Source organism: Erpetoichthys calabaricus, chromosome 1 (assembly GCF_900747795.2).
Source record: "Erpetoichthys calabaricus chromosome 1, fErpCal1.3, whole genome shotgun sequence".
Lineage (NCBI taxonomy): Eukaryota > Metazoa > Chordata > Cladistia > Polypteriformes > Polypteridae > Erpetoichthys > Erpetoichthys calabaricus.
In genome coordinates, this window is record NC_041394.2 from 4,176,598 (window position 1) to 4,189,415 (window position 12,818).

General features: G+C 41.8%; 1 protein-coding gene across 3 annotated transcripts in view; it reads left to right on the forward strand.

Annotated features, from left to right (window-relative positions):
• lrfn1 (leucine rich repeat and fibronectin type III domain containing 1) overlaps positions 1-12,599 on the forward strand; it is a 633,909-nt gene extending 621,310 nt beyond the window's left edge. For all 3 annotated transcript variants that reach the window (XM_028795486.2, XM_051933993.1, XM_051934002.1), the window contains one exon: positions 10,942-12,599. In XM_028795486.2, the coding sequence (XP_028651319.1) occupies positions 10,942-11,851 (910 nt within the window). In that variant the 3' untranslated portion in view covers positions 11,852-12,599. The remainder of the gene's footprint in view (positions 1-10,941) is intronic.
• Positions 12,600-12,818: the final 219 nt, after the last annotated feature.

Genomic DNA, 12,818 nt, shown 5'->3' on the forward strand with positions numbered 1-12,818 from the left:
ACACCAAGGCTGTCTGAAAGGCAGATGTTAATTTGGTGCAGGCCCAAAACATGTGACCCATTGAGGCTGGAGCTTGATTGCAGTGTTCACAGATTGGATCTTGCCCTGCCATATCATCTGCATATAGAGACATTTTCTGTTAAGCATTTCAACAGTGAACTGCCAGTGGTTCAATGGCGATTGCACATAGCAGTGGTGAAAGGGGCATTCTTGTCTGGTACCACGTTCTAGTTTATAGTAGTCTAAGCAAATGTTGTTAATACAAACTGAAGCTTCTGGATTGGTATACAGTAGTTTGATCCATGCACAAATATTCAGGCGAAATCCAAATTTCTCTAATGTAGTGAAAAGGTAGTTCCATTCAATCATATCAAATGCTTTTTCTGCATCCAACGATAATAATATCTCCGGGGTGTTTGACTTATATATACATTAAACAGGCATCGAATATATTAGATTAAACAGGCATCAAAGATTGGAAGTTCAGTGTCAGCCTTTAATAAATCCAGTTTGATCTTGTGATATTACCGAAGGCAGCATTTTCTTCATCCTTCTAGCTAGGACTTTGGAGAGTATCTTAACATCATTATTCAGCAGTGAAATTGGTCTGTATGATGCATATTGCAATAAGTCCTTGTTTTGTTTAGGAAAGACGGTGATTAATGCTTGGCAAAAAGTTTGTGGTAGAATTTGATTGTCTCTGGCTTCTGTAAATGTTGCTAATAAGAGGGGAGCTAGCTGACTGGAGAATTTCTTATTCGACAGGGTAGCCATCTGGGCCTGCTGCTTTCCCGCTCTGAAGTGACTTTATAGCATCTAGCAATTCTGATAGCGCCAGAGGTTTATCCAATTCCTCTGCAATAAAATTATCTATTTGTGGTATCTGTAATGTATCCAGAAATGCATTAGATTGTGTGTTGTCTTCTTTGAACTCAGTAGAATATAAGGATTTATAGTAGTCTCTAAATGTGTGCATTATATTTTTATGGTCAATGATTTTATCTCTGTTTATGTTGGTGATTGCTGGTGATTGCTGGGATTGTATTGCAAACTTCTTGCTTGTGGATTTGTTGAGCTAAGAGCTTATTAGATTTCTCTCCCTGTTCATAGTAATGATGTCTTGATTTAAAAATGAGCTGTTCAGTTTATTTGGTTGTTAAGAGGTTGAGCTCTGAAAGTAGAGCCTGCCTTTTCCTATGGAGAGCCTCACTTGGACACCTGTCATGTGCTTCATCCAGTGCCAGATTTATATGAAAAGAGGCCCTAGGCTATTCCACTTATCAGGCCCTTTCACCTTCCATTTTTAAGTTTGTAAATTACATGAGAGATAATAAACGTTTGCTAACAATTTGAATGTAGGCCCCTCTTGATCTTGAGGCCCTAGCCTGAAGCCTGGTTAGCCTATAGGAAAATCCGGCCCTGGCTTCATCTATTCTAGTAATTTCACTGGTTAGCTCTGATACCTTCTTGGTTTCTAATTTATTTCTGTGGGAAAGATATGAAATAATCTGTCCTCTTAAGAAGGCCTTTAGAGTTTCCCAGAGTATTCCTGCAGAGACCTCTGAGGATGTATTTGTCTCTAGGACATCCTTTCACCAAGTCAAGATTTAAATGCCACTAGGAAGTCAATTTAAAGAGAACAGAATGCAATTGGAGTCAGCCGAAGAAGAAGGCAGAGGATAGAGATGACTGGAGGAACTTTGTTAGCGGCCTATGCCCCAAGAGGGGTATCAGAATATGATGAAGGTCTGACTCTCTACCATATTACTTGGCAGTATATGGCAGGTGTCTGTGGTTCTGTGTGTGAAGAAAAACTTGAATAATGGCATTGATTGTTCTCTTTGTACTTTTGGTAACAAGTGGCGGTAATTCTGAATAGTTTAACGCTGGCCTTTTCACAATGCATTTTATTTGAAGCGCAACACCCAAATGAGTATTCACCAAATTGTAGCAGCGATTAGATTTGGGGTGTAATAAAAAGTTCAAAAGGGGGATTTCAGGTTCTCCCTGTTAGTTTCTGCAGCCAGATTGTGCTTAACCGTCAAATAATTGTACTTTATCGCATTTTCATTTTCTTTCTTTTTATTTTTGTGCAGCTGCAGCTCCTGTTTAAGTGTTTCATCTACTGGTGGTGTTTTATGTTGAGTCAGTTTTCACAAAACTCTGATGGAGTAAAAAAAAAAAAAGAAAGAAAGAAAGAAAATTTTGCTGCAATACATAATTTATGAGAGAATTCCACCATGATTTAAAAACGTTTCAGGCTTTTGTGACTTTTTTCATCTTTTTAATCATTAATAAAGTCAATACAAATTTTAAGAAAAAGTGAACAGAGGAGATTTTTCAATTTCTCCTGGGCATGCTAAAAACGATTCTTTTCTCCCAATGTATTCATTGCAAAACACAGCTTGATTTATGGAGAAAGAAAACGCAGGAGAGACGCAGTAGGTGAGTGGGAGCGAGGACGGGGGCCATTTCACAAAGAAGAATGACACAGGGCCTGCTAATGGACCCTTCAAGGAAAAGAAGGGGTTCAAGAGGAACAACAACCCAGCTGGGAGGCTTCATTCAACGTCTGAAATCGCATTTGCTTTTCCTGCATTTTCTAAATTATGGAGCAAAACTGATTCATCAGCATTTCTGGTTCTCAAAGAGAGTACAAATCAATGCCATTTATTATTTTTATATTGTGCTGGTGGCTGAGGTGTCTTTCTTTTTATGTAGTTATCATGTATTTATTCCACATCCACTCAATAAGCTTACATACAGTGGATTCAGACCCCTTCAATTTTTTCACTTTCTGTTTTGTGTTAAAATCAAATTACATTTATTTTTTTGCCATATCACACAGTACCCCAGAATGACAAAATAAAGGATATTCAAAATATTTCCACATTTATTAAAATTAAAAAAGGTTGCTGGAAAGGGGTATATGGCGCTCCTGATATTGATGCAAAAGGATGAAGGTCCTGGCGCTTGCTTCCTGACTTTCTCTATGGTTATCGAGACACGGATGCTGTCCAGTGACCTGAGATGAAGACTGGGCTCCTTCGGTGTTGTGTCTCTTCTGGGAATTCTTGGTTATCACTAGTTTGACTTTGTGTCAAATGAGCAATTGCTCACAGAGTCCCGAATGAGGCACATTATCTGCATTGTGAGGGAGTGTCAGTTACAGCACTATGGCCATGTGGCGCCATTCCCCGAGGGTGATCCGGCTCACAGGGTCTTCAGTGTTGAGGAGTGGCTGGAGAAGGCCAAGGGGACGCCTAAGATGGTCATTTCCGGAAGGTGGGAGTGGACCGCGTGTCTGCCTAAGGAGAAGGCCAACCAGGACCCTGAGCTGTTTTGTCATGTGGTGGGTGAGGCAACGCACTGTACAAGTGCATGCTCCCCAACCTGACCTGACCTGATTAAAAATAAAACTGGAAATATCCCATGGGCCCCTTAGATCCCTTACTCATATATACTAGCTGTGTAAGCCTGTGCTGGAAAAAGCCCAGGCTCCTAGCAACTATTGAAATCATCAGAATAAAAAATGAAATGCATAGTTGGCGGTTTTGTTTTGTGGACGTGCTCGACCCCCTTGTTTCCTTCTCCTCGGAGGTTTCATTTTGCCAATGTGCTCAGCCTCACTTGTGTATTCGCCGCTAAGCGAGTTTGTCTTTCCTCGGCAGTTTCACTTTGGCGATGGAGTCACTTTCTTTCAGCTTCATGCTGTAGCCTCGCACTTCTTTCTTCTTCCAAATCATTAAATTGGGGCTGCCTTCCCAGCTCTTTGAGCTTCATGCTGTAGCCTTGCACTTCTGGGCCGGACAGACAGACACACACACTTCCATGCGTAGATGTTTATAATATAAGATATATATATATATATATATATATATATATATATATATATATATATAATTCACATGAGTCTACACCCTTCTCAATGCAGTTGCGCCACCTGCCTGGCAGTGCCAGGATTCCAGCAAAATAACTTTCTTCAAGTCGTCATCTGTCTTGAATCAACCACCTATTTGTTTTTTTAGTGATCCAAAAAGATGGAAATCCCACGGTGCCAAATCTGCCGAATAAGGAGGATGTGGCAATACCTCAAACTTCAGTTTCTCCAGACAAGCCTTGGTGTTTTTAGCAGTGTGTTTCTCATTGTCTTGCAGCAAAAAAGACCACTTGAGACAGCAGTCCCTGCCACTTGGATCGAATAGCAGGCTTCACATTGGTCTCCAGCAAGTCACAGTAACTTGCAATAGTGACTGGAGTACCCCTTGGCATGTGGTGTTTGAAAATAACTCAGGTGCACGAGTGGTGGCGAGGACAAGATAAAACCTTTTATTCTGCTGGAATCCAGGCATTGCCAGGCAGGTGGCACAAGTGCATTGAGAAGGGTGGAGACGACATTGAGAAAAGACATTATCAGTTTTGTGAAGGTTCGTTTCATTTTCTAATAAATCCTATTTTATAACTTTAGCTTGACTCTCCCTCGTATTTTATATATATATATATATATATATATATATATATGGCGGCACGGTGGCGCAGTGGGTAGCACTGCTGCCTCGCAGTTGGGAGACCTGGGGACCTGGGTTCGCTTCCCAGGTCCTCCCTGCGTGGAGTTTGCATGTTCTCCCCATGTCTGCGTGGGTTTCCTCTGGGTACTCCGGTTTCCTCCCACAGTCCAAAGACATGCAGGTTAAGTAGATTGGCGATTCTAAATTGGCCCTAGTGTGTGCTTGGTGTGTGGGTGTGTTTGTGTGTGTCCTGCGGTGGGTTGGCACCCTGCCCGGGATTGGTTCCTGCCTTGTGTTCTGTGTTGGCTGGGATTGGCTCCAGCAGACCCCCGTGACCCTGTGTTCGGATTCAGCGGGTTGGAAAATGGATGGATGGAGATATATATATATATATATATATATATATATATATATATAAGGATTGCAGAGAATTGTGGGAAAGAGGGGTCCTTTCATCAGATTGGCTGGCCCAGTGCTGTTTCAGCTGTGGAATGGCCAAATGGGGGAGGCAGCTTGATGGCTGAGGTCTCCAGGACTCTAAACAAATCCAAATCATATTATGTGATATCATCTACTGTTAAATTCTGCTACGTACTTCTAAAATTTTTATTTCTATACTGTATTGAGGATTTGTTCTGTTCTGTTCTGTGTATTGTATTGTATTGTATCGACCCCCTTCATTTGACACCCACTGCATGACCAACCTACCTGGAAAGGGGTCTCTTTTTGAAGTGCCTTTCCTGAGGTTTCTTCCATTTTTTCCCTACAAGGTTTTCTTTTTTTGGGAGTTTTTCCTTCTCTTCTTAGAGAGTCAAGCCTGGGGGGCTGTGAAAAGGCAGGGGCCTGTTAAAGCCCATTGCGGCACTTCTTGTGTGATTTTGAGCTATGCAAAAATAAATTGGATTGTATTGGATTGTATATATACAGTATATATATATATATATATATTTGCAGTTGGAGATCCACAAAGGGAGAAAAAACGAATCACGTATCACAAAATAGTTTTATTCCTGAGCTTTCAGATGTGGATTGTATATATATCGACAGCCGAAACACGAAACGCAGTTTATAGTATTCCATGCAATTCTTGCTCAGCTGTATACATAGGACAAACGTCAAAAAAAATCTCAACACGTGTACAGGAACATCGCAACGCCGTCAGAAGAAAGGACGCAATATCTTTGATATATGCACATACTAAATCGAGAGGACACACATTCAACTGGGACAACGTAAAAGTAAAATTTAAGGCCAGTACAAAAAGCGCCAGAGAGTTGGCCGAGTCTTGGCTATCAGATGAAAACGCCATCAACAGACACTTGGACATAAACCCAGCATATGCCAACTTAAGAAGGACATATACACATTAATTAAACTATACAACCCCCCCCCCCCCTTGATTATACTGACTTAGTCACAAACCCCCCCCCCCCATGCCCCCCCCATACTGAATGTGTTGCTATATATTGCCTTTGATTCTTGTAAGTCTAAGCATTATCCTCTGATGAAGACCCCTGATAGGGGTTGAAAGCTCAGGAATAAAACTATTTTGTGATACGTGATTCGTTTTTTCTCCCTTTGTGGATCTCCAAGTGCAAATATGCAAACCGTATCACAGACCTTCTCTTCCATTCATATGTATATATATATATATATATATATATATATATATATATATATATATATAGTAAGAAAGGCGCTATATAGCACCCGACCTGACACAGATTGACACGGAGGCAAGGGTAAAATAAAACAAACTATTTTTCTTCAGCTGGAGGGCACGTCATCACCGTAATCCCTCCAGCCACAACACAGTCCCAAGCGCAGTACAGTACCACCAAGCACTCTTCTTCTCCTCTCTTCCACCACCACTCCTCCTCAGCAAGCTTTGTCCACCTCCACCCGACTCTGGCCGCTGAGTGGCGGTCGCTGGCTCCCTTTTATTGGGTACCCGGAAGTGCTCCAGGTGCTTGATTGGCAACATCCGGGTAAGGCGAAACCATTGCCCAAAAGGGGCCAGCAGCTCCTGCTGCAGCACCCCCTGGCGGCGCCTGCAGAACCCCACAGAGCTGCACAGAACTCCAACCCCCATGAAACCCTGGGGGAGTCCGAGGCACCGCTGCAACCCAGGGAGGGTGCCATCTAGCGTCCAAGGGGAGATACTGGGATTCCCACCCTTGTCCCCCTGGCAGATGTGGTGAAGGGGCGTCCCAGCCAGGCATGATCCTGACCATCCATCACTATATATATATATATTTAACTTGCTTTAAAATGCAGCCTTCACTGCAAATATACAACGTAGTATAATCATTGATACACACAGATCCAGGCCAAAGAGAAGCCATTGTAGAAATACAATCATTGTCCACTTCTTCATTGGAGAATGGAGATGACTGTAGTTCTGGTTTGGTGGAGTGTAACAGGCATTGTTCTTGCAGTCAACTTCTAGCTTTTAGAAGGTCCCTGACCATTATAAACACCCACACATGTTTTATATTCAATATGCTTTTAGTGAAAATCGCAAGGTAAGGGCAACTACCATCTGACCTGATTGAATTTGTTATATATGGATGTGCTCTTCTAAGACCCCACCAACATCACTTTCTTTTGACTATCTGTGAACGGTTCACTGGCCCTAATCACTTAGGCCTGCCTGAACGATCTTTTTCATCAATTATCACATAGTTGTTTTTCAGTTCTGGTTACACACACACACACACACACACACTTTATTCACACATGGTGACTATTTGCAATTGGCAATTGACATAACATAATGAATTCCTTCTTTGCTTGAGCAGGCCTGGTTGTAGTAATTTTCCTAAAGTTGAACTTGCAAAGCTATGACATGTTATGACAAATGTTAAGGAATAATAGAAGTGAAAGGCAAGTGACCGTTATGGAAGATGTATCTCTCTGATGGTAAATTATGGGGTGACAAGAATTTCAAATTCACAGGCCGGGGCACTTGTGTAGCATGTATGCCAACATATAAAGCATAAATCCCATCCTCATTTGTTTAAGGCCTGTTTTATCTCATCATCATCACAAAAGAATCAGGGCACTGGAAGAAAAACCTTTTCAGAAATAAATACTGTGGTCCTCTGAGTGAAGAAAAGTCAACAAAAAGAAGAGTATATTGGGATGCCAACATGGCCCTCCCCATTTATTAATAAAGTCCTAAACAAAACCATGCTTGATGGCATGAGAAAAGGTAACAAAGGTAAGTGCCATGTTGCCAAGTGGAGTCAAAAAGTTTCAGCTCTGCTGAAGGGTCCTCGAACTTGGAGCTCCTCTCGTTAGGTTATCTCTGTGATCAATGGCACCTGTCCCTAGGCGGTTGTCCCTTAGAAGCCCCGGAATCGGAAGAGTTGGAGTCAGTTGCCCTCACTCTGTGATTTCTCAAGACATTGCTTAGGAAGAAAATGATAATGCTGTTATAGGCAGTGCCCCCTCTTGGCCCGGGATGGTATCACATGCCTGGGAACAGCTTGGATGGTGCATGCGTGACAATGCACAGGATTCTGCACAGTGCTTGACTTGTAAAAAAATAAGTAGTGGTACACTCTGTTTTTGCCTGCTTCTTGTTTCTCCTCGAGGTGCTATTCAAATTTAACACAAGAAGTTAATCCAGCAGGGTTGCCCGTTGGAGTTTTGTGCTCACTGTTGTAAATATGCTGTGATGATGTTTGTTTCGGCTAAGCCATGTTTGTGGCACTAAAAACAGATGGATGGCCTGTTAAAACGGGACAGCTAGTTTTTCTTCTATCGGGACGCATAGCCTGAAATTGGGACTGTTGCTGTCGCCAGTACATCTGGTCAACCTAGAAGATCCATCTCAGTGAGTTAGCCTGAGGGAGCTGTGCCCATCCAATCAGACTGCTAGACCCTTCTATTAATAATTTTTTAATGAGGGAAAAAAATCTCTTTCATTTTATACATACAAGGGGGTACCTAAAAATAAGTACATGAAAAAAGAAATTTAAAAATTTTTACTCAATGAAACGTTAGTCTCTTTCAAAGTAATCTCCATGTGAATGAATGCACTTGTCGAAACGGCTTTTTCACTGGTGGAAGCATTTTTGTAATCACTGAAGAGGAATGTTGTCCGTTGACTTCCTCCTTGGTACAAAAACTTTTCCTTTGGGTTCTTTTTTCATATGTAGGAACAAGAAAAATTCACACGGAGCAAGGATCAGGCAAGTAGGGAGGGTGGCAAGAACTCCAAGACACACAAGTCAATTCAGAAACCTCTTCAATAGTCCGACGACGATCTTTGTAAATTGCATTGCAAACTTTTTCCAGCTTTTCATCATTCCTAATTGTGGAAGGTTGGCCAAATCTTGATTAGTCTTCAAGTGACATTTCCCCTCATTTGAAACGTAGAAACCACTCGCAGACCTGTGTTTTACTTAAAGCTTCCTCTTTTAAAGCAATTTCAAGCATCACTAGTTTCAGCAGCAGTTTTCCCTAAGAGAAAACACAATTTAACGCAGACTCGCTGTTCTTAATGATCTCTTTATGATCACCCAGTACTTGTAGATTTGCAAAGAACTGAACAGGGGACTTTTTAATTGATAAGTGCCCTTCTAATGAGCATGATGACATATCATAATCAAATTGGTTAATCGTAACAGACAGTAATTCTGCATTACCGTCGACAAGAGGTTGTGCGTACATCTGAATTCACCAATTTTGTGGATCCCTAATAATTACAAAGCCCAGCAACATCAGTTTCAAAAAATTGCAATATAAATTGTGGAAAATGTCAGACACTGTCCCTACTCCTTAATTTCATGACTATCGACCTAATATTTTATCGGAAGATCCCCATATTGGCACCAGATTTAGTCTATCAAGCATTAGGAATGGGTCTTGCAAGACGAAGGCACCAGATAGAGTCAGACTGAATAACGTGTCAAGTTTGAAGACATGAATGATCTACACTTGGACAATCCTAAGCAAGCTGTAGGGAACAATTACTGAGGGATCTCCATTTGGGGCAAATTTTCACTTTAATTTCTTTTCTGTGCTTTGCTGGGCATTGGTACATGTCCCATGGCCGCTGTGTTGTCTCCTTTGTTTTATACGTAAAATGTTATCTGGCTTGGTGATGCACTATTCTTACGTTGAGTGTATTATTAATATAGTCTGTAGGATATCTGAATAATATCCTATAAAATACCATGCATTTATTGGCTTGTTTTATTATTAGTTTGGTGGCCTCAACTTAATGCTGTGTTTTGTTGTGGTGTGGCGTCTGAGCATGAGCTCTGTTGATTTGAGCTCGTCTCCTGCTTAAAGTGGCACTGATTTCTTGTTACAAATCATCTCAATAAACTAGCACTCGACTGTTTAGCGTGTCGGCAGACCTCTGCCGTTCATTTATTTTGAAACCAATGCAATAGGATTCACTTTGTTTAAACTGGAAGTTCATATTGACTAGAAATGCAAAGGCCCACGTTACGATTTGGTTTGGCACCTTTGTAAATTATAGAGTCAGCGAAACAGTGAGTCATTATAAACTGCAGATACTGTAGCTGTCAGGCTGGTTTAGTCTAAAGTTAATACTGAGTAAATGTTTTAAATGTATGTCACAACGTACACGCCACGAGGTGCTTCATTCATATCCTTCCTTGAATTGTATACTTTTATGTTTAGGAAGATCATTTAATTTACCTATTTCAACTTAAAGTTTTGGGAAGAGGGAAATGTGGAATCACTGGTTCTCTTTCATTTGCACTCGAAGTTGCTGGGAAGGCTTCATAAAGCAGAAACAATTTGCTGATGCAGTGTTTTCCTCACATACCCTGCTGTACTTGCATTTCCATGGTTGGCTGCTCACCAGCCCACCCAAATATGAAGAAACAGCTTGTTTCTGCTACATGTGGTTTGCTGACATGACATGAACTTGTATTGGGGATCTGTTTGTCGTCAGTAGCGAATATCAATGAAAAAGAAGAAAATATACCAAATATACAATCTGGTTTAACTGTAAAACTGGTAAAACTGTAAACCAATTTGCATTTGAAGTTAGGCAAAATGTTTCTCCATAAAAAAGATGAGTTTGCTAATTTCCCAATGATTTTCAATGGCCGATTTTGAGGTTTCTAAACTTTATGCAATGCAATCTGTCTGAGATACCTCACCGAAAATTGAAATTTGAAACAAACAAAATTGGTAGACGGCTTGGTTTGATTTGAAAATGCAGACAGACGTTGCTGTCGCAATAGGTGGTTCATGCATTATACAGTATGTGAATGTATCTAAATAGAGTGAGAAATCAGTAAAGAACTGTCCATAATGTATCTCTCACACCTTTCTTCCTTAGCTAAAATACTGTCGGCCTTTGATTATGTCATGTGTTGGAAATGAAAATATGATTTGGAAATTCACAGTAGTAATATGTCTTTTATTTTTTCTTTTGTTTCAGGATGATTCCTTCCACCAGCAAGACATTCCTTGTAAACGATCTGGCGGCTGGACGAGATTATGACCTATGTGTCCTAGCAGTCTATGATGATGGCATCACCTCACTGACGGCCACCAGGGTCGTGGGGTGTGTCCAGTTCACAACTGCCAATGAGAACAGCCAGTGCAAGTTTATCCACAGCCAGTTCCTCGGTGGCACCATGATCATTATCATTGGGGGCATTATTGTGGCCTCTGTACTGGTGTTCATCATCATCCTGATGATCCGCTACAAGGTCTACAACAGCCACGATGACCATTGCAATGCCAAAGTCAGCAACGTCTACTCGCAGACTAATGGCAGTCAGGCAGCTATGCATCGTTCCTCTTCCAAGCAGCCAGAGGAGAAGATGGAGCTGCACATGAAGGAGTCCTCCACCAAAGATCTCAAGGCCTTGGTTCTGAAAGTAGACTGTGAGAGGCAAGAAGGGCAAACGCAGACCACTGCCGTCATTTCAGAGGGCCAGTCTACACCTTTACCTCTTGAGAGGAGAAGAACGCGTGCTAGCTTGGATTTGCAGCAAGCAGCTGCTTTATTGTCTTCAGAGGAAGGACAGACTGACAGCAGCATCATGGGATCCACAATGTCCCTCTGCTTGATAGGCTCCACAAGTAACATGGAGCCATCCAAAATCAGAGACAAGAAAAGGGCGTTGGGTAACATAGGTCTTCTGCCCAGTGACATTGCAAGAACTCGGCATCGGTTCTCCTTTGACGGAGACTACTCTCTGTTTCAGAGTCATAGTTACCCAAGGAGAGCAAGGACAAAGAGACACATGTCCTCCACTGCTTTAAATGTGGAGTCTTCTCCTTTGGGGAATCGGCGTGTAACCTTCAGCAGCACTGAGTGGATGCTGGAAAGCACGGTTTGAGTTTTGCACACATGTGACAGTTAGAGACATCTCTGTCCGGGGAGTTGCAGAGAACAGTACAGGCGCATGTCACTTCAGATGCAGCTGTGCCTTAATATAGCAATGCACCTTCCGGGGGACGCTGCTCAAACTGTTTTAGAAATTCTTTCAAAGCAGGATGTGCTAAAGGGGTGAAATTTCTGATGTGCCAATCATGTGCCCATTATCTCTATATAAATATAATGTAACTTCCCATATGATTGGGGCACGATAAACCAATGAGTCAAGGGTCATGTAGGCGAGGATCACGCGACCAAGGGAACGGCAGCATTTTCCAAGGAGCTTCTCCCCAGAGTGCACAGAAGAAACCGAGGACTTTAAATTCACTCAGTCAGTAAAATGACGGCAGAGGAGGTCTACACATCCAGTGAAAACATTCATTAATAGGGCCTGGGAACTCAACAGAAATGGACTTCATGTTCCCAACGACAAACTCTGTGAACTCATGAATATTTATTGTATCTGGCTGGTCTAGATAAAAAAAACAAAAGAACAAAAACAAGAGAGGGAGTCTGTGTATGTGTATGAAATATAAAATCGTTAAGTCAGAAGACTTGTGGTGTTTAGGGGGAAAAGGGGCATTTCAAGTACTGATCACAAATTTTTACATTAAAAATCTGTGCCAGCTCACGGCCCCTTTCGTAACTCTATTCAAGTCTGGAGCACTGATACTTTTAAGGGATATTAAAGCTTTTGTGTGGGTCAAAAATGATGAGTTTTGGTCTCTTTTGTTGTGTTTCTTGTATAATCATATTCCATCCATCCATTATCCAACCCGCTATATCCTAACTACAGGGTCATGGGGGTCTGCTGGAGCCAATCCCAGCCAACCCAGGGCGCAAGGCAGGAAACAAACCCTGGGCAGGGCACCAGCCTACCACAGGGCGCGCACACACACACACACACACACACCAAGCACAATTTAGAA